The sequence below is a fragment of the Lentinula edodes genome (genome assembly GCF_021015755.1).
Source record: "Lentinula edodes strain Le(Bin) 0899 ss11 chromosome Unknown C8R40scaffold_12, whole genome shotgun sequence".
Classification (NCBI taxonomy): Eukaryota; Fungi; Basidiomycota; class Agaricomycetes; order Agaricales; family Omphalotaceae; genus Lentinula; species Lentinula edodes.
Window position 1 is genome coordinate 461,682 of NW_025764318.1, and position 19,455 is coordinate 481,136.

Below are 19,455 nucleotides of genomic sequence, written 5' to 3' on the forward strand. Positions count from 1 at the left end.
CCTTTTTAAATTGATCCCAATTCGGTTTCTTCACCGAATCAAAGACTCTTAATGCTTGTCTCGTTTTATAAGACGTCCATTCTAAAGCTAATCTCACTTTAGCCTCGTCAGATGTAATTCCTCCATGTTCAAATATGCTTTCAGTAGCTTCGAACCATGGTATCATTTGACTTGGATCAGTTATATCGAATAATGGTGCTGTCTTATACTTTCTTGGAAGTTTCGCACTGGCTTTATCAATCTCAGCCTTAGCTTCAGCTGACAACGCAGGCATTCCATAATTATTGGTAGTCATTTTGACTGGTTCAATCGTATTACTTGTTTGAGAGATAGTCTGATGTAACGTATCTATCAATCTAGTTGATTCAATCGACGTAGAAGATGTTGAAATTGACTCTGGAGCAATCAATTCAATTATATCTTCTTCAATATCAATCGGATTAATTTCTTTTCTCTTTCTTTTCGGATCGAGATTAGATTTCTTCAGATTCCTCGGCAAAGATGTAAGTCTTCCTCGAGATATAGATGATCCTGTTCCTCTAGAAACAGAACTTCCACGCGATTCTTCTGTCGGTATTTGAGAAGAGGATGGACGACTGGATTCGTTCGTAGGATTTAATAGGGATGTTCGAGCTGATGTGCCGAACGTAGATCTCCCGAATACAACTCCTGCTTTACGATATTCTTCCGGTGTCAAAACTCCTGCTTTCTCCGAATTCTTCGAAGTACGCGGTTTTCCTGATGAACTAATGTTGACAGTTCACAGAAATGGTATCACAAAGATCAACACACTTCTACCAAATAATCGAATATAATCCAAACAAACGTTCAATTTAATTTATCAAGCTAAATGTAGCTTCAAAACCACCCCTCGCGGTGGGCTCCAGATAACGAGCTTGCCTCGTTTTTGTGTGAAAGAGAAAGGAAGGAATCTAATGGGCACTCCAACCAACCAATCTAATACACAATATGCGAGTTCACTGCTATCAAATTTATTTAATAGCAAGGGGTAGCGTTGGCAAAGGTTCCGCAAAGCTTTGAGAGCTAAGCACGAAGCTTTGATCAATCAATTTGAATCGTTCTAAGGGTTCGATATATTCCTTTGATCAAGGTAGATTCAGCACGATTTGTGCTTTGGTTTGTATTGATTTGGGTATATCAAGAATTGGGGGTTTGAATCAAAGTAAATTAAAACCGAAACACACAGACCCCTACGGAGGGCTAGAACTATGTGCTGGCACAACCACACAGCGTGATTTGCCCTTAAGACCAACGACTGATCCTAAGTTCGAAGAATACCCAACAACTGGATAGACTTCTCGCAGTCACAAGGAGCAGAACACGACGTTCCTATACTCACAAGTGCCGGGCCCGAATGGCTGCTAGCGAAGAGGTTTCAGTCTGGCGGGAGTGTGTCTTTCCTTTTTACGGATTAGCACTGCAACGTCGTCCCAAAATCACTTGTATTCCAGATACATCGGATCGCTATTTATACATACAGAATATAGAGTCGCATAGTACAATTAATTTAATACAATAAACGTTCGGAACCGCAAGGAAACTTCTACACTCAGTCAGATACCATTTAATTTGAATCTACATGTCCTTATTTGGTCCATATTGGTTCCAAGATTCTAGTATACCTCCAAACATAGGTAGGTACTTCAATATTCATTTAATTTAATTGTTTTTAGAGAATGACTCGAATGGTGTTCAACTGTCATTGCGGTTCAACACTTACTTCGATCGTTTGTCATCTCGTCCGGAGGCAAATCAGCTCTCCTCGATTCTAATCCTATCAATCTGATTCATCTGGATTAAACTAATTGCTTCTCTCTTTCAATAGACACTCATTGTGCCTATACTCAATCAAGGGAGTTACACATAGTATTCATTTAATTGCATTCTTCAATATTTTCTACGTCAGGACTCTTTGACATTCATTTGATATGTCTTCGGAGCCTCGCAGTACTTCGATCGTTCTTCTAGTCATTTTCCTCAACCATGCAACTTGATTGGTCTATTAGACTAAATCGCAGTCCTTTAGATTAATGCATGATCTTGTTCTAGAAGGAGTATTTGATAATTCCTGAGTTCTAGAAAGTCATTTCGAGTCAATCCTCGGTTCATGGTCACTTGAGTAAGTTCTTCCAAACTCCTGCCAGTGTAAGGTCCAATAAGAATACCCTTGGTATGTCATACGTGAATGGTCATCCTTCGGATGTAGTCCGAGTCTGGTATAATCCTGCTTGACAAACAGGTAGACTGCTATCCGTAGGTAGTATCGGGGATGGGTAAACTAACCAACTTGTGGTAGTATGGGTATATGGTCCCTTCAACTTATTAGACTGATTCAGTATTGACTTTGACTGTCAATCTGGGTCTCAATTACAGTCCTCTCGATACAAATCTATACGTGAAAATGTCACAATTCACAGCATAGATGTCTAGCCAAAATTTAGGCGTGTCACCGGAATGATTCAAGGATGAAAGTGCTTTTGAGGCTGGTCTTATAAACGAGCTCCATCTGTATTTGAATGACCGAGATCTTCGCAAAAAAGCAGCAGAGTATAGTCCATTCCAAAAATCTGTATGTGCTTGTTGAATCTTTTCACGTTGGCACTAATATGCTTTGACTTCCAAAGTTTCTACAACAAGCAAAGCAAGGCCGGAGTTCAGCCCTGCATACAATACGCGCGAGTGTGCTTCCATTATCATGCAAGGCATCAATGTCGAGGCTGCTGTATGGGTAACCAAAGCAAATTTGTTGCGCCAGAATTCCACAACATTAAGACTTCAGCTTGAATTTCCCGGATCTTCAGCTGTAAATGATATATTTTCCCCTATATTCTATCCCAATGGAATTCGCGATGATACAAAATTGTTCATAAATGATTTTCAACCGAAGGTGCATATTTCCTTGATTAATATATCTATATAGAGCTCAAATGTATGTAGATTCTTCGCGCTATCTTTTTTAACAAACAATCTCTTACTCTTGACCAATATTCCTTCAATTATGGATCGTCACTCACTGGGATGCTTTGGGGCGTGAAAAGTGTCAATGATTCATCTATTGCACTATCTGCAATTCTGGTGTGTTTACGCTGCATTTGAATAAGCTCAACATTAATTAACTTATTGTTTAGGTGCGATTTCTTCTTTCAGACGACACCGAGTTTGTTCCCATTGGCAAAAATTCGCAATTAAACTATAAAAAGAACTTCTACTCGTATCGTGCATTCTTAAATGGCTCAAAAGGCACCAACTATATCAAGCAGCTCTATTCCTTTTTCAATCAGCGTGTTTTTCTGGGAATGCCATCAGCAGCAGTATGTTCCACAAATGATGACCACGAAGATGATGCGGTTACTCAGGCATTGCTGGCAATCAGACTTGCTGATTCACGCCCTGCAGATACATCATGTATGTATAGACTTATCTTCTTTAACCTTTGTCTACTTATGTTCATTTTATCTTAGCACTTCCCAGCATTCCGATTAATATTGACACAGATTTAATTCCCACTCAATTCACCGCAATGGAGGTTGAATATATAGACGAAAGCTGGCCTCCTGAGGACAATTTAACTGAGATTCCTCAGAACATGAGCAATGGTAATGTTCAGGATCGTGGTCGGGGTCGGGGTCGGGGCAGGAGTCGGGGTCAGGGCCGGGGTCGCAGTCGCAGTGATAGTCAAATCCAAAGTCAAAAGGCATCAGCACCAGCTCCAGTCCGCACCACACGGAACCGGAAACAGGTAGTATAGAACATTCATAGTCATATCAATAGGAAAGCTCACAAAGATGTATATAAGTAAAAACTGAGCAAACCGTACCTGAGTGATACACATGATATATTAACTGAAGGGTTTTTTATAACAATGTGTATTTAGTGTAGTGGTAATATTGTATTTGATAGTTTGTGATTGTATCTATGTAATGTCTTGAGTTCGATTCCCCATTATAACTACTAATAAGTTTTCCTCTCCAGTATCAGTTTGATTATGTAATACAGTAAGTACTTGTCTTCGATGAAATGAATAAAGCACAATGGAAAGAGAATGAGCGCCTGAGTGCCGATATATTTATTAATATATCTTCTAAAGGGTTTATAAGCGCTTGCCTTCGCACAAGGCTTAAGAGCGCTTATGCTACTCAATTAGTAAAGAATGCTTATGATTTTCTATGAAGGTTTAGGATCCGGCATAATCGGCAGTTCGATTATGGGGTTTATGAGCGCTTACTGCTGCTTACGGGCGAATTTTAATGTTTCCGACACAAGCACAGCTCTAGGGACAGTTCAGGGACGGTTGGCGGTTGTACAAGGCCACGATTCCCACCTGCTCCCTGTTTGCTGTATTGTCGTGCCCTATACGCATTTTTTCATACGGTGACATTGACATATCTCGTTGAACTTCCCGTGTGTACTATGCGGTCTTCGTTGTAAATGGAGGATTCGCTCTGGTAATGTGTAGGAATTGTTTGGCAGGGGGTCAAAATTTGTCCACACATAGACTTGTTGTATAGGGAAGAACGTTAGACGTGTACCTTCAACACTGTCTGTCAGACTGTCCTTCCCGATAGGAATTACTTACCTCAAGGTTCCTATATCGTTGGGACCAGGAACGAATGCGGACTGGACGGTATGACAATCATTTAGCAGGAGTTGAAAAACTTTGCTCGAGTTGAGTAATATTTTCTTTCCGATTCCATGGCTATGTACTTACATTTCAGGGCCCAGCTTGAACTTCAAGCGATACCTTCACGAACCCGAATTGTCCAATTGAATATTTTGGCAGCTTGAATAGACATTCTGAGTTTGCCACTGTTCAGCCCACCAAACATTCGCCGTAATGCTCGGTGTTTCCCTTGATTAAGACACATAATCTTCATGAGGAATTCATCCACTGCGTGAGTCGTTCGCTAACACTTCGGGAAGAATATTGGTACTGAGTCGGCGATTCTCAACCGGTATCTATTGGTCCCATATCCTAACAGTACCCAAACAAATCCCATTTACACAATATAAGAAGCAGCATATCCTAAAATCGAACATCGGGCACTCACTCCTTGTTCTTCCTCCCTCCTGATCAGAATGTCTTCTACTGTACGGACTGTCGATGACGCCGAAAAGGGAACTTTGGAGCATGTATCATCCATGGCTACTCTCGATACTATGACCTCCACGGCCTCTATCAAGGATGTTGCGCACAAGGAGCTGAAGCGTTTGCCATCAGATACTTCTACTTTACAGGCTCGCTCTCCGGACTCTGTATCTAAATCTAAGGGGGCTGAGATCAGTAAACCAGACCCACCCAAGCCAAGTCCTCGCCCCAAAGTTAGCAAATGGTTAAAGTTTCAGCTTTGGTTCAACACTTACAGGTGATATAATCTTATGGTATACTTCCTCTGATCCAGTGCTAATTTTGGGTTCCACAGAAAATTCTACACCTTGACGGTCATCCTCAACGTCATTGGTCTAATCCTTGCTGCGACTGGTGTCTGGCAGTATCCTCGACACTATACTAGCGCGTTCATCCTGGGTAATTTACAAACAGCGCTCCTCATGCGGAACGAATTATTCGGTCGATTCTTGTATCTATTCGTAAATACCCTCTTTGCCAAGGTTAGTCCGCACGTCATTATTCACTGTTCCTATCGATAAACTAAGGAGAGGTTTTCAGTGGACCCCCTTATCGTTCCGACTGGCTTGTACGTCAATATTGCAGCATCTAGGCGGTATTCATTCAGGATGTGCGACGTCTGGATTCATGTGGCTGATTTTCCGCGTCGTGATAAACTTCATGAACCACAAAAATACCCACGATGCGGTTCTAGCCATGGGTGTCGTCACAAATATAGCCATAGCTGTGTCCATACTATCCGCTTTTCCTTGGGTCCGGAATACTCACCACAAGTAGGCTCATCTTTTTGAATTGAGGTTGGCCTGATAAATTGACTCATGATGCACCTCTATTCAGCGTATTCGAAAGACATCACCGGTTCATTGGATGGTTCGTGATTTTCTCTCCTGTATTTTTGGTTCGACTGATAAACCTGGACCCCTCAAGGCTTGGACTGATATGCAGTATGTTTCTGGTAATCTTCATGTCCTGTTATCTATTTTGAGCTTGTTGAACCAGCATGGGTTTTCATTGTACTCGGGGATACTTACGACCTGGACACGCACACCTGGAATCCTAATGGATTGCATCTTGTTGAACAACAGGACTTTTGGTTTGCAGTCATGATGACTTTCCTGTAAGACCATACGCTTCTCCAAAATCTAGACGGTTCGCTCAAAGAAATTGATAAGAATCCTCTGGCCATGGTTGACAATCCGGTCTGTGAAGGTCGACGTTGAGATTGTAAGGCTTCTTCACCCAGTTTTTCGGCGTATCTGACTCTCAACGACATGATGTTCTAGCCTTCGCCAAAGGTCGCTGTGCTACGTTTCGAACGTGGAATGCAACAGGGGCTTCTAGCGAGGATTTCGCGAAGTTCTATCATGGAGTATCATGCTTTCGGGATCATCTCGTACGTCGCATTCGCGATATCGACCGGTAATCATCCTTCGACTAAACGCGAAAACGTCCTTCAGGGAGGGTGTTGACGCCAAATACCATTATTTGATCTGTGGAGTTCAAGGAGATTTCACGAAAGGGCTCATACAGAATCCCCCGACGCGTATATGGACCAGACAGCTTAAAGTACAGTTGTCGTTCTTATATCTGTTGACGCTCAAGCTGATCCTGATGCCTCTGCAGTTCGCTGGTGTCTCCAACACCTCCACCCTATACAAGGTATAGCTAGCTCTTTGCTCCTCTATGACGTTCTAGAGTTCTTGACCTATGATTTCAGAGAGGAATCCGAGTTTGTACCGGAACAGGGCTAGGCGCAGCACTATCAACGTGTTTGCAGGTGCGAGCATATTCCGGTGCCTGGGATTTATTCAATCCTAACTTTCTCGTATCGTTACTCCTTGAATCCAGTCTCCAAATTGGTGAGCTTTCTTGGTATAGTTGAAACGAACAAACATAGATTGGAACTCTCAAAATCCAGGTATCTCATCTGGATTGGTTCTGATCAGGAAAAGACTTTTGGTCCAACAATTGCAGGTCTGATTCATGATAATCTGGAGGGCCGTGTTACCCTTTGGGACTCAAAACAGAGAGGTTGGTTGCACCTTTATTATGCAATTAGACACGCTTTTGATTTACCTTACAATCAGGCGGTCGTCCAGACACAATGAAATTGATAAAAGAAGTTTACACATCTTGGAACGCTGAAATCGTCTTCATCACTTCAAACTGGATCGGTAACAAGGAAATGATGGAAGGCTGTAAGGAAGCGGGAATTCCTGCATTTGTGAGTGATCTTATCACCACTGAGATACGAGGCTCAATGAAGCGGGTTTTTACAGGGAACATTATGGGACTTCTGACCCCGATTACTACTCCTACCGACCCGAACGACATACAGTCATTATCTATTATGTACCTTCCCATTAACTATATTACTATTCTTGACTCGCTAGAGCTCATTCCTGAACACGTCTGAACACTGGTGTCCTCTCCCCAAGCAATGGTCGTATGTCCTATTTCCACATGTTCGTCACTTCATATTCTCGTTTTGAGTATGTACGTTGGCAACTAAATTCCTGAATAAAATTCAACGGACGTCTACGAACATGTTACGCACTGGCGACAAATACAGGACGTGCATCAAATATTGAAGGTTGACGGACCACAATCTAATATATTGTTGGAGGTCCGGAGTCATAGTCTTCAGCCTTGGAAGGCATTGGTTGTGGAAGCACGAAAAGATTCTCGCGATACCATTTTAACTCTGCGCGAGTTCGCCATAAGTTCAAGGATAGAAAATACCAATGGTGTCCCACCTTTGATAGACCCACGGATGTCAGACAAAGCCCTACGTAGGAGGTAGTGTGCGTAGTATATCAATTCGACAGTATAAAAGATATGATGATGCATATTCACCGATGGTCGCTCTCATAGAGGCGCGGTGTCTGCTGAGAAGGATTTTTGTACCAGCGACGCGCCAATTCCTGGCAAAAGATTGATAAATCCGCTTGAACGGGATTCCCAGTGCTGCTTACCTTAATCGAAGATACATCTCGAAGAAAGGGTTAGCCGTTGAGTGAAGTTTTTGACGATAGATTGACCCACCGACAATTCTAAATGTCATCCCTCATTAATTTGAATAACTGATCGCAAGCAAAATAACACACCGATAATGAAGCCAATTTATGAGCTCCGGCATTTCCTTGACCAGAAACGAGCGATCGGCATGAACCGAGTTTCCTGCGAGAACGGCGTTTCGAGAACTGGGTACCCATCTCTTCACGTAGGCCAGTACCGCCTTTGCGACATATTCACGGGTATAAGGGGAAACAAGACAGCTTTTCGTCAATCCGGACTAGTTGGAAATGTTCTTAACAGTATGACTCGTGGTTCTCATAGCACTAGATACTCACACTCCCATGTTGTTTCGTACACCATTCGTCCATTCTATATAGTTCATCTTAGAAATTCAAAACCAACGACCGTGAATGTAACCAATGCTCACCGATCCAGAATCTCTTTGTCAGTCCGAATAACGTACTCCACGCCTTCAAAACTAACATCAGCGGCTAAGACACTACTTTATGCTTTTCGAGGAGGTCTTGCCTTCGTCTACGATTTCGAGATTGCCATTGGTTATAAGCACCTAGACGCAAATAAGATGCAAGACATGCATTTCGCGTAAGCCGCTCACAGCAATTTCAAGTATCTTGTCTTTTTCTGGGTTCAGTCCTGTCCTGACAAGGAGATATCGTCAATACGACTGTTTGAAACTCGACGAGAAAATAAGTATACGACTCGCATTTCGCAGTCGATCCAGACCATGGGACCCGCTGCAGCATCAAGTGGCTTGATTGACCCCATCCTGCGCTTGGTAGCAGCTCTATATGTGTTGAAGCAACGTCTATATGAGTTCGGAATGAAAGCCGGTCGTAAACTGTTGAGTGCAGAATGAAAGAACATAGAAGCACAGCCACTAACTGTCTTTCACCACCACCATCACCATGTTTTACGATGAGATGAGAACGATCACTACTATTACTGATGCTCTCAACACTTCTCTGTGAGTTCCGAACGCTCTGCTGAGCCCCGCATATTAAAATTTCCCAGTGCTACAGTTGAAGTGCTTCCCGGAACGATAGAGCAATGGCAAACAGATCTTGCAATTCCTTTCCTACTCGTTGATGGACATTTAGGGTTGCCTCAGAAGCTCTTATACAAGCTTCTTCCATGTGCTCTTTCTCTCCTCAAACAATTTCGTCTACGATCCTCAAGGTGCTCTCCATCTTCCCATGAGACCACATCCCTGCTTGAGGCTTCTTCTATCATACTTCTCGCTAATCCCGCTCATCAGACCGCCCTGAATCAGCGTAAACGTCTCATCCTAGCAGCGCATTGGTCTGTGAAGCAAGAGCTAGATTTTTCGACCCTTCTTCTATCTTCCAGTCGAGAGGCCTCAAAACAATCTATCTTATGGGATCACCGTCGATGGCTTTTCCAAACCGAGTATATCCATAATCGGGAACGTCCAAGACCAATACCTGCACCATTGCTTGAGAAAGAACTTGGGATTATTCTAAGGGGGTGTGAATCATACCCGAGAAACTATTATGCTTGGGCTCATTGGGAATATTGCTTGGACAACCTCTATGAGAGCTGCGCTATGGCAGAAGGCGATTATCTTCCAATAGTCACACGTGCCTCCAATCAGCTACTTCGATGGATGGAGCATCATCTTTCCGACTATAGTGCTGCCCATCATCTCTGCAGGCTGGTACGCAGGTTTTATGGGCTGACAAAAACTCATGAGGAGATGCCGGACGTTGATCTTTCCTTTGACCAACTCTCAAAGCAGGCTATCTCCCTATTGAGTAGATACGCAGACCACGAGGCTCTGTGGATGTATTTACGAGCCAGCTGGGCTGTTGGCGGAGATCACTTTCACAAAGAGAATTTAGAGGCCTCCATTGCTTCTCTACCGACATGTAAATACCGCGAACAGTGTATTTCTTGGTGTAACTTGGTCAAACAGTTTGAATAGGATTAGACGGCCTTTGGCATGAGATTAGATTAGATTGGCGCCACGTACATTTTGTCATGCGCTTTGACACGTAAGTATGTCCGCGACACGCTCTTGAATTCTGCGTACGTCCTCCACCATCTACCACCACCGGGTAGCTTGCTCTATTTATGCTTTTTAGTGAAACCTATGGCGGCGCAGAAGAAAACATGCGCGAGAAAAGCATCTTGGCTAGCGTTTGGCTTGGTCGCATTAGCTGCCGTGAACTCGTATGCACAAGAATCAACCACTGAGGTAGCATCCCAGAGTGTGAGTGGTGTACATTTCAGTCTGCTCTTCTACTAATACCAGTTTTGCGATACCTCTTCAATGACATTTCTCAGGGACCTGAGGTTGCTCAGCACACGCCACTACAAGGAGGGACAACAGCAAGCGACAATATACCCTCGGTCAGTATTCTTATTAATACGGCAAAGCAAACCAATCCTGATTTTGTGCCAGACAGTGTCAGATACACAGAAGCATGATGAGCAGGCAGCAGAAGGTTTGATTTCTGTATTGAGCCCAATACAATTGTTGTCAATGAATATACATAGCTTTTAGAGCATACAAACAAGCTCTGTACACTCTGTCCACTTTGACAGCCCATCCACCAGCATATACATACGATGCCACAGCTCATGCCTCAAATTCAAAGTCGCTACTCTCTTTCATCCCCACTCTCCAGGGAAGGGGACCTATCGGCAGCATATATCGCATCATTTACAAAATTCAGCAAAAACTTGGATCCCACAAGGAACAAACAACTCCCAAACGACAAACGGAAGATGTACACCCCAAAGCTATCAAGGTCGTAGATTTATTGCAACATTCTGCGGAACTAGGGAATATGGACGCGCTATTTACCTACGCAAAGATATCTTTGGTGCGTTGGTCAGCTGTCACTTGAATGCTCCCATACTTATTTGGCTCTTAGTTTCCTCCAACTCCTCATTTCATAGCTGACCCACACATTGCGTTCAAATCTTTCTCCGCACATGCAGCAACAACCGGGAACGCGACATCTCAAAGTTATCTAGCTTTCTTCTACGCTACTGGTTATCATGGTGTTGTACAAGTCAATCCGTCTATGGCACAGCTATATTACACCTTTGCTGCGAATGGGGGCGATAAAGGTGCTCAGATGGCGCTAGGATATCGTTATTGGAGCGGGATTGGAACTTTGGAGGACTGCAAAAGAGCTGTAGATTGGTACGAGCATGCCGCCGAGCACTGTAAGTCCAGTTTGTTCGATTTCTCTCTTCTCTTCTCTGATCTTTTTGTTGGGTGGAGCATAGCGATGGCCAAGTTCCTCTCGGGACCGCCGGGTGGAAGAACCCTGCCTCAAACGCACACTCGATTGTCTGATCTCGACGGCGGAATCTACGGATATGGAGCCAGTGTAGCCTCAACGGGTATGAATGTTAATCGAGCCGCTATTAAGGCGGGCGCTTCGCGAGCATCTGGTGAAACTTGGGAAGATATTCTCGACTACTACCTGGTAAAATTTTGAACCATCTTCTAAGCTATAATCTAACTCCGTCCTTTGTAGTTCAATGCAGACCGAGGTGAAACAGACTTTGCCCTCCGTTTAGGAAAGATATACTACCAAGGTAGTATCTATGCTTCACCAGGAGGAATTGGTTCTGGAAGTGAAGGTGTCGGAGCTATCCCGCGAGATTTTGCACGAGCAAAACACTATTTTGAACAGATCGCCCGCCAAGTTTGGCCGCGCGATCCTAGCAACCCACTTCAGCACAAAGCGGCAGCTGTCCAAAGGGACGAGAACTTGCCAGTAGGACACGCAGCAGCCAGTGCTGCATATCTTGGTCGAATGTATTTGCGAGGCGAAGGAGTCAAAGCGGATCCTATAATTGCGAAGCTCTGGTTTGAACGAGGTGAAGTTTACGGTGATCGAGAATGTCATAATGGTCTTGGTATAATTTGGCGGGATGGATTAATACCTGGTCTCAAACCCAACTTAAAAAAGGCTATGTATCATTTCATGGCAGCGGCGAATCAAGACCTCGCGGAAGCTCAGGTCAACATTGCTAAAATTCATCTCGGTGAGCATTTAAGTTAGAGTTTATAATCATCACGAATGAATCTTTTCGTACTTATGTAGCGCAAGGCGATATAGTCTCTGCTACCACGTATCTCGAAGCTGCTGTTCGCCTTGGCTCTCCCTTTGAAGCGTACTACTATCTTGGCCAGATCCATGCAAGTCAAACGACTAACCCCATGGTGCCTTCAAATATCGCATCGTCTTCCTGTGCCATGGGAGTTTCGTTCTACAAAATCATAGCAGAGCGAGGTTCTTGGGACGATGATTTTCTGAGGGAAGCAGAGGTTGCCTGGGCACGAGGTACCGACGAAAGCAAGGAGATTGCTATCCTCAAGTGGTGGCTAGCTGCTGAACGAGGATCCGAAATTGCACAAAATAATCTGGGATATATTTTAGACCAAGGTAAATTCGTGTTTTTTATTATTGGTCGAAATAGTAATCTTGATTGATTCAGATAAAAGCATCTTACGGTTTACGCGCTTTTCTCCAATGACGCCCTCTAACGATACTGCTTTGCTTGCTCTTACACAATGGACCCGTGCCGCCGCACAACGCAATATTGATGCTCTGGTTAAAGTGGGAGACTACTATTATCATGGCTTGGGCGTTCCAGATGAGAAGGAATCTTTCCGTTACGAGAAGGCAGCCAAATATTATCAGTCAGCAGCCGATACTCAAATGAGTGCGTTAGCGATGTGGAACTTGGGATGGATGTATGAGAATGGCGTTGGCGTTCCTCAGGTAATTGACGTGAATATATCCTTAGCATTGTCTAATTTTGATCAGGATTTTCACCTTGCCAAAAGACACTATGATTTAGCAGCACAAACGAACTCAGAAGCTTACCTGCCGGTTTTTTTCTCCTTGGCAAAATTATATGTCCGCAGTATATGGCATACTATATTAGGTGGAAAAGGTGGTCTTAACATCTGGTTCGATGAAGATGACTCAGAAATTCAATCGGGTGCGTTGTTTGGCTCAATTTGACCTTGTCAGCTTGCTTACATCGCCGTATGGAATTAGAGTACATTGATAGAGTACCTGAACGGGAGTTGGAAAGCGTGTCCGATCAACCATCATCAACCGAAGAGCAAATCTTCTATGATGACGAGGGCCCATGGTATTTGGGAAAAGCTCGCGATGAGTTTCATCGTAGGCGTAACAGCCAGTCTCGCGTGGAAGAAGAAGACGACCCAATTCAATGGGCTCGGGACCGTCGAAACGCAGAGGCACGAGAGGCTGAATATGGAGGGGAGGACTATTTGGATGCAGGCTTACGGCCAGATGAAGACGACGACGACGAGTATTCGGAGACTATGCTCTTGGTCATGCTTTGTGTGACAGTGTCTGTATTGATCTATGTGCGAACTCGGATAGTGCGGAGGATGCGTCATGATCAGCAGCAACGACAACAACAACAACAACAACAACAAGAGGAAGCGGTCCCCGAAGCTCCAGCGGGGAATGGAATGTTTCCAGCTCCCGGGGATCCCGCTAGGGATGAGTGGGCAATGTTAAGGTGATATATATATTGTATAGAGTATGTACCGGAGCTCAGAACAAATGACATGAAGTATAGCTTGCACGAAGATTTTCGGGTATGTAATCAGCGAAGTGTACATAGTTCTCACGCTTGAGGTTCTACCCCAACCACAAACGATATCCTTTAGTCTATCTTATCGTCTCTACACTACATCTACTACAGTCATATTGGAATCATGGGCTACAGCTTTGATGACTTAGAGCCGCTCGTTCGCCAAATTCTGTCAGCCCCTGGAACTGATCTCACAACTATAAGCGCTAAGCGCGTTCGACGCGAACTACTTTCTCTGGATCCGTCTTTAACCCCCGAGTTCGTCAAAGCGAATAAGCTGGACGTCGATGCTGTTATCACGAGAGTCTTCGGGGAAGTGAGTGCCGCACAAAATGGAGAGGTCATTGACGCCCCTGAAGAACCTGTGACCGCGTCAAGGCGATACAACTCTTCGGATCAGGAGGAAGCGGAGCAAGAGGAGGAGGAGGAGGATGCTGATGATGATGATGATGAAGCTGAGCACATGCCAAAAAAGTCCAGGAAAGGGCCGAAGAAGGGACTGAGCGACGCGGAACTAGCGCGGCAGTTGTCCAGTGAAATCAACGGTCGCTCAAGCACAAGAAGGAGTACAGGGAAGGGTCGTGCAGCGAATGGGACTCCGAAAAAATCTAGATCGAAGAAGAAAAGTGCTACAACAATTGATTCTGACGATGAAGATACTGGCGAGGAAGGAGGGAAGAAGACGAAGAAGAAACGCGCGGGCGGAGGCGCCGCTAAGGGTGGGTTTGCAAAAGAATATACTCTGAGGTATCAGATACATATTTCAATGAGATTGGACTACAACTGAGAATGTCTATAGCGCACCGTTAGCTGCACTCTTACAAGTGGACAAACTGTCTCGTCCCCAAGTCGTAAAGCAGCTGTGGGTTTATATAAAGGAGAATGAGCGACAGAACCCAGATAACAGGCGAGAAATTCTCTGCGACCAGAATCTGAGAGCGATATTCAATGTTGACAAGGTGCGTTCTATGTTTGTATCCTGTTCATGACCCACAGTGACGCTTCCCCTTCCTCTCATTTATTTTGTTGAACCGTTTCACTGTCACTCCTCCTTCCGAATTCACAGATAGACATGTTCAAAATGAACAAAGTTCTTGGATCTCACCTCCATGAAGACTGACACAGTAATCATAATCTATTTCATCCGGAATCGGGCGGTATTTGCTATCCTACACATAGACCTTGTATCTCTAATTGTCATTCTCATGTATTCAGTGATGTATTTCCTCATTCACTAAATTCACTTATAATGTCCCCAAAACACAAGCAACAGTACAGACGCAAGGGTATCAAATCGAAAACAAAACACGAAACAGCACGAAACCCAGTAAATATAACAACATCCGAACAGATTCCAAAGCAAAAGCAAAAGCAAATCACATAGAGATATGCATATATCAGCCATCGTCAGCCTCGAAAGAGGCGTTAGGAACTCTCCCTTGTGCTTGGCGCGCCTTCCTTCCACATCTCCTGGCTTTGACCTGGTGCCTTATCAGGGCATCATGTCGGGACAGGACTGCATGACAATAAATACAGGGAAACCTCCTGTGCTCGTGTGCACTCTCGCTGTGGCGCCGTTGATCGGCTGAACGATTGAAAATACGTCTACAGCCCGGTGCTGGACACGGGAATCTAGGATCTGAACCAGAAATGTTGCTTGTGGAAGCCCTGCTCCTCTTAGTACGAGCTGATTGCTTCTGGCTACCTCCGTAATCATCATCTTCCGAGTCTTCGACATGACAACTAATGTATTCCGGGTCATCATCGTCATTAGATTCCACACCGTCTTCCGAATACGAAATTCGTTCTTTTGCTGCCCGATGGTGAGAGGCAACATTATAGTAGGAAAAATCTTCATCTTGATAGCTTCGTTTTCTCTTTCGTGTGATAGGAACATTCGAGACCACAGCAGACGTCGATGCCTGTGGTTGAACGATATCAATCGATGATTCTGAATGTAGCGGGTGGTAGTTGTGAGATATGGACGAGACAGGTGACCGGGCCACATAGGAATCAGCAGGCGACGAGGAGACTAAGCGGGGAGCAATGCTCTGGGATTGAACTTTCTTATTTCGCCGCCTGTGGGCCTTGGCGGTTTTCTTCTGTGTAGTCGTAGCACACGAGGAGAAATCGTCAACTTGCTGTGGCGATATCGGCACCGCAGGGTGGACCAACAATTCCTCTTTATCAATCGCGGCCCGGGGATTTGAGAAATCCGCGAATGAAGCTGGGGGTCTGACAGACCAGGAAGACGTTTCGACCCAGCCCTCAGCAGTGTCAATCTCCGAGGTCGATGAGCGAAGACTTTGGTTATTATAGAAAGTGTCAAAGGTGTTCAGTTCCAATGGGTTTTGGGCTGATGGACCTTCCTGATACTCATCGTTGATAGAGAATGTGGAAGGCATTATATCGGCAGGTGAGCAGGTCATAGTCGCGGGAAAATTTCCTTGGGGACTGTTCGTCGGCGAGTACGATTCCGGCACAGAGTAATCGGATGATGAAGAAGGCGACAACATAGACGCAGAGCTTGATACTGGGGATGAAAAATCCAAAAGCTGAAAATTCGCCATCGGTCATCCTAGACGATTTTACAACATCCGATTGCGACACTTACTTCATCGTCAATGTCATAATGCTTATAGGGGTATTTCACGAAATCGGTGGTCTCTTCGAAAAGTGCACTATTTGAATAGTATACTGTATTCTGGGAGAAAGCATCGAGCGCGTGCATTGGCTGTTGTGTTTGTGGGCTAGAGACGCTTCAGTTTACGGTCTCAACGATAAGCAATGAAGGAAGTGACGGTATACAGACCTATAATAAGAGTCAAAATTATGCAACGATTCCATCCAACCTTCGGAACTGGAACTATCGAAACTGTCGAAGGGGCGCATACTGAATGTGGAGATTGGGAGGGAAAATTAATTCTCATAACAGGATCGCGGCTCTATTTAATGATATTAGGTTTGTTATACCTTCTTTGCCTCTGTGGGGGCACGCCTCGATGAGGACACGCGTCGAAGGTATCAAGCGCTCAAATCCGGATTTAATCTGGATTAACTCTTCTATGACTCTGGCTAACTCATGCCTTCCGCGCTTCCGTCTTGAGTACCAATCAATCAAGTTCATCCCTCCAAAAGTACTCAAGGACATGCACTGGCAGAGCTATTATAATGTAGAGGCAAAAGTTTGGGTTGTTCAAGGTGGGATATCCTATCTTCAAGCGCTTATTTCAGAAATTGAGTTGAAGGACCAACTCAGTGCCTATCACAGCTTATCATCACTGTCATATGGAAAAATACACAATTAAAGTCTACATCTGGACGGGATCACAATATAATTGATATTTCAACAACGTGTCTACCTTGTTCCACATCGAATACAAGCACTTCGTAAAAGGTGACAGACGGCTTGTTACATATGTCCAATGACTTCTGTGGGCTTGTACGGTTCTTCCAAGAACTTCATCTCCTCAGCATCCAGGACGACGTGTGTTCCGGCTACAGCGATGAAACAGGCGTGATTGGTTCACTAGGTAATCCCTTGAACAACAAAAAGCTCACCAATTATATCTTCTAAGTTGCGAAGGCTTGTGGTGCCCACAATAGAGGCGGTGACACCTATTACACTTTTGTTACAATGCCAGGGATACAAATGTAGCGATCTCACCTTCTTTCGCAAGGCTCCAGGCTACCGCAACCTGTGCCATAGATATATTCTTCTTAGTAGAAATCTGCTCAATTCTGAAAAAGGAAGTATGACTCGCATGAGTCACTGCTTGCGCAACGTGTTTTCATTGTCTCATCTGACCTTTTTATGATCTCCTCTGTTCCCAGTGCGGCTGTGTATTTCCCGATGAACCTACAAGTAGCACAATGAATCAGAAAGGTTCAAGTGGATGTTCTCACACTGTGCTCAAATTGATGATAACGATAACAGGCGATAACTCACCAATCACTGGAGCCTCGTGTGGTCTGAACATCCAGAGGTCGAGTCAGAAGGCCACGAGCAAGAGGGGACCAAGGAATTGCCCCGACCCCAAAATACTAGAGAATTCACATGTCAGTGAGCTTTACAATCAACCGGTACATGATTATATCACCTTGAGAGTTGGGAACATTTCCCTTTCTTCCTCTCTATATACCAAATTGTGGTGATTTTGCATCGAGATGAAGGGCGTCAATTTATTGTTGATAGCATAATCTACAGGATGTGTGAGTACAGGCAGGAACAAAGTGAGAACTCGCTTCACTTTGCATGGCATGAACTGCCACAAATAACTTATCAGCACAAAATAGACGAAGAGATCGTTAGAAAACGACGGACATTGCCAGGCCCAGCAAGAGCTCATTCCGATATAGCGCACATAACCAGCCTGTACAACATCGTGCAAAGCTTGCATCTACCTCAGAGGAGTGAGCGGCGATGAATGATTCATTATAAAATCGACGATACCACTTCTGGGATTGGAGTATCGGGGTCGAAACGATGGCCTGGAGATATATGAGAGTTGAGAATAATCACAACTGGAAATCCACCTACTTACACTGCAGCACATCGACGTAGTCGAGTTGGAGGCGCTTCAGGCTGTTCTTAACTGCAGCAAAAATGTGCTTTGAGACTCATGTAAGTTATATAGGCGAATTTTCAACTGTTCACAAAAGCAAACCTTGCGACTCAAGCCGTACTGGTTGACGTAGCCATTTGCGTCAGGATCTGCCCGAGTTGCGATAAGGTTTTCACTGGCAGTTTTCCCAACGACACCAAAACACTGGGAGCATACGTGAGATGCTGGAATAAGACGGAACGCCGTTGTAGTCCAAATGTATACCTTGGTCATTACAACAATTTCGTCGCGGGGAAGGTGAAGTTTCTTGATTGCTTTGCCTAGAATGACCTCTGAGAGACCATTCGAATAGACCTAGATCTTAACGTTCAAGACATTCGCCCGAAGCAAGGCTGTAAAATCTACACACATCAGCCGTATCGAATGTCTGTATGCCTGCGTTGTAGCTGTGCGTCTAAGCGTAAACCACAACCAATGCGAGATGTAGAAGGTCAAAGCCTTACGCTGTTTCGATATGTTTGATAGCCTCATCTTCATCGCCTAATACCCATGGTTGCCACTCAGGACTTCCGTACTGCATAGTGCCTAGGATGATTTTGGACACTTTGAGCCCAGAGTTCCCTAGGCGAGCTAAGCAGGAGTACATTAGCTACACACTGATGCAGAGGATGGCCGCAAGACACACCATAGGTCATCTTTTTAGCAGGAGATGAAGACATGTCGAATCTTGGAGGCAAGTAAAATGAGACTCAGAAGTCATAGGGCCCAATCTGGAGCTTTTTATAGGTGTAGAAAAAATAAAAAATCGCGCGTATCTTATTCCACAAGAGGAGTATCCCGAAAAAAAAGAAAAGTTCGGATCGGAGTCGGAGGAGTATCATCGATATTAGGTCACCTACTAGGACCAGGTCAGGTCAGCCCAGTACTCTGTTCGTAACATACGCAATGCTCTCGTGAATTCCAGATGAAAGAGCAAGATCACTTGATAAACTTGAAAAACAGGCTAACCGCATCGTTGCTTACGAAAAGACAACCGGGATCAAGTATGTAAGTTCTCAGATGTGAGATGCAACGGTGTAACTTGAA

General features: G+C 44.4%; 10 protein-coding genes across 10 annotated transcripts; 7 read left to right on the top strand and 3 right to left on the bottom strand.

Annotated features, from left to right (window-relative positions):
* Positions 1-2,479: 2,479 nt before the first annotated feature.
* Positions 2,480-2,941, top strand: C8R40DRAFT_1042179 (uncharacterized protein; the record flags this gene model as incomplete). The annotated part of the gene is made up of 2 exons (XM_046224061.1): positions 2,480-2,594; positions 2,646-2,941. Coding segments are annotated over 2 exons (411 nt in total), but the record flags the coding sequence as incomplete, so codon positions are not given.
* Positions 2,942-3,039: 98 nt separating this feature from the next.
* C8R40DRAFT_1068485 (uncharacterized protein) lies at positions 3,040-3,769 on the top strand (the record flags this gene model as incomplete). The annotated part of the gene is made up of 3 exons (XM_046226020.1): positions 3,040-3,096; positions 3,150-3,426; positions 3,483-3,769. 3 exons carry the CDS (start codon positions 3,040-3,042, stop codon positions 3,767-3,769), a joined length of 621 nt encoding a protein of 206 aa, XP_046087800.1.
* A 1,409-nt stretch (positions 3,770-5,178) lies between these two features.
* On the top strand, positions 5,179-7,446 carry C8R40DRAFT_1042247 (uncharacterized protein; the record flags this gene model as incomplete). Its single annotated transcript, XM_046224064.1, has 14 exons — positions 5,179-5,384; positions 5,442-5,628; positions 5,687-5,919; positions 5,984-6,020; positions 6,133-6,263; positions 6,319-6,370; positions 6,430-6,539; positions 6,604-6,712; positions 6,770-6,805; positions 6,864-6,923; positions 6,995-7,005; positions 7,065-7,177; positions 7,234-7,370; positions 7,426-7,446. The coding sequence occupies 14 exons, from the start codon at positions 5,179-5,181 to the stop codon at positions 7,444-7,446; spliced, it is 1,443 nt and encodes a 480-aa protein (XP_046087801.1).
* A 701-nt stretch (positions 7,447-8,147) lies between these two features.
* On the bottom strand, positions 8,148-9,058 carry C8R40DRAFT_112204 (ribonuclease H-like domain-containing protein). Its single transcript, XM_046228843.1, has 6 exons — positions 8,885-9,058; positions 8,781-8,823; positions 8,693-8,732; positions 8,592-8,634; positions 8,500-8,533; positions 8,148-8,441 (listed from the first exon to the last, which is right to left on the bottom strand). Exons 1-6 carry the CDS (start codon positions 8,926-8,928, stop codon positions 8,217-8,219), a joined length of 429 nt encoding a protein of 142 aa, XP_046087802.1. The 5' UTR covers positions 8,929-9,058; the 3' UTR covers positions 8,148-8,216.
* Positions 9,059-9,062: 4 nt separating this feature from the next.
* On the top strand, positions 9,063-10,331 carry C8R40DRAFT_1098364 (uncharacterized protein). Its single transcript, XM_046227804.1, has 3 exons — positions 9,063-9,149; positions 9,197-10,197; positions 10,308-10,331. Exons 1-2 carry the CDS (start codon positions 9,091-9,093, stop codon positions 10,125-10,127), a joined length of 990 nt encoding a protein of 329 aa, XP_046087803.1. The 5' UTR covers positions 9,063-9,090; the 3' UTR covers positions 10,128-10,197; positions 10,308-10,331.
* Positions 10,214-13,831, top strand: C8R40DRAFT_112591 (uncharacterized protein). The gene is made up of 11 exons (XM_046229002.1): positions 10,214-10,415; positions 10,490-10,555; positions 10,608-10,650; positions 10,703-11,031; positions 11,083-11,380; positions 11,444-11,646; positions 11,698-12,211; positions 12,271-12,612; positions 12,665-12,951; positions 12,997-13,174; positions 13,234-13,831. The coding sequence occupies exons 1-11, from the start codon at positions 10,296-10,298 to the stop codon at positions 13,731-13,733; spliced, it is 2,880 nt and encodes a 959-aa protein (XP_046087804.1). The 5' UTR covers positions 10,214-10,295; the 3' UTR covers positions 13,734-13,831.
* A 97-nt stretch (positions 13,832-13,928) lies between these two features.
* On the top strand, positions 13,929-14,924 carry C8R40DRAFT_1041839 (uncharacterized protein; the record flags this gene model as incomplete). The annotated part of the gene is made up of 3 exons (XM_046224024.1): positions 13,929-14,551; positions 14,604-14,763; positions 14,871-14,924. 3 exons carry the CDS (start codon positions 13,929-13,931, stop codon positions 14,922-14,924), a joined length of 837 nt encoding a protein of 278 aa, XP_046087805.1.
* Positions 14,925-15,037: 113 nt separating this feature from the next.
* On the bottom strand, positions 15,038-16,964 carry C8R40DRAFT_112491 (uncharacterized protein). The gene is made up of 3 exons (XM_046228953.1): positions 16,617-16,964; positions 16,419-16,554; positions 15,038-16,359 (listed from the first exon to the last, which is right to left on the bottom strand). Exons 1-3 carry the CDS (start codon positions 16,694-16,696, stop codon positions 15,202-15,204), a joined length of 1,374 nt encoding a protein of 457 aa, XP_046087806.1. The 5' UTR covers positions 16,697-16,964; the 3' UTR covers positions 15,038-15,201.
* On the top strand, positions 16,539-17,306 carry C8R40DRAFT_112580 (uncharacterized protein). The gene is made up of 2 exons (XM_046228997.1): positions 16,539-17,005; positions 17,064-17,306. Exons 1-2 carry the CDS (start codon positions 16,702-16,704, stop codon positions 17,144-17,146), a joined length of 387 nt encoding a protein of 128 aa, XP_046087807.1. The 5' UTR covers positions 16,539-16,701; the 3' UTR covers positions 17,147-17,306.
* C8R40DRAFT_1184206 (aryl-alcohol dehydrogenase) lies at positions 17,217-19,380 on the bottom strand (the record flags this gene model as incomplete). Its single annotated transcript, XM_046232986.1, has 14 exons — positions 19,055-19,380; positions 18,873-18,999; positions 18,779-18,815; positions 18,634-18,723; positions 18,472-18,573; positions 18,349-18,415; positions 18,258-18,295; positions 18,129-18,204; positions 17,905-18,005; positions 17,754-17,848; positions 17,613-17,663; positions 17,472-17,545; positions 17,366-17,422; positions 17,217-17,302 (listed from the first exon to the last, which is right to left on the bottom strand). Exons 1-14 carry the CDS (start codon positions 19,086-19,088, stop codon positions 17,217-17,219), a joined length of 1,035 nt encoding a protein of 344 aa, XP_046087808.1. The 5' UTR covers positions 19,089-19,380.
* Between the last annotated feature and the right edge of the window lie 75 nt (positions 19,381-19,455).

Bases quoted from the DNA above. Each gene is read 5' to 3' on its own strand.
- C8R40DRAFT_112204 (XM_046228843.1), bottom strand. From the start codon at position 8,928: ATGCTGCAGCGGGTCCCATGGTCTGGATCGACTGCGAAATGCGA. The intron at 8,534-8,591 runs GTGAGCATTGGT...TGAACTATATAG, and splicing joins GACAAAGAGATTCTGGATCG to AATGGACGAATGGTGTACGA. The intron at 8,442-8,499 runs GTGAGTATCTAG...ATTTCCAACTAG, and splicing joins GTACGAAACAACATGGGAGT to TCCGGATTGACGAAAAGCTG.
- C8R40DRAFT_112580 (XM_046228997.1), top strand. From the start codon at position 16,702: ATGTGGAGATTGGGAGGGAAAATTAATTCTCATAACAGGATCGCGGCT. The intron at 17,006-17,063 runs GTGGGATATCCT...GGACCAACTCAG, and splicing joins AAAAGTTTGGGTTGTTCAAG to TGCCTATCACAGCTTATCAT.
- C8R40DRAFT_112591 (XM_046229002.1), top strand. From the start codon at position 10,296: ATGGCGGCGCAGAAGAAAACATGCGCGAGAAAAGCATCTTGGCTAGCG. The intron at 11,381-11,443 runs GTAAGTCCAGTT...GGTGGAGCATAG, and splicing joins CGAGCATGCCGCCGAGCACT to CGATGGCCAAGTTCCTCTCG. The intron at 12,212-12,270 runs GTGAGCATTTAA...GTACTTATGTAG, and splicing joins CATTGCTAAAATTCATCTCG to CGCAAGGCGATATAGTCTCT.
- C8R40DRAFT_112491 (XM_046228953.1), bottom strand. From the start codon at position 16,696: ATGCGCCCCTTCGACAGTTTCGATAGTTCCAGTTCCGAAGGTTGGATG. The intron at 16,555-16,616 runs GTCTGTATACCG...AAGCGTCTCTAG, and splicing joins AATTTTGACTCTTATTATAG to CCCACAAACACAACAGCCAA. The intron at 16,360-16,418 runs GTAAGTGTCGCA...GCGAATTTTCAG, and splicing joins ATTATGACATTGACGATGAA to CTTTTGGATTTTTCATCCCC.
- C8R40DRAFT_1098364 (XM_046227804.1), top strand. From the start codon at position 9,091: ATGTTTTACGATGAGATGAGAACGATCACTACTATTACTGATGCTCTC. The intron at 9,150-9,196 runs GTGAGTTCCGAA...AAAATTTCCCAG, and splicing joins GATGCTCTCAACACTTCTCT to TGCTACAGTTGAAGTGCTTC.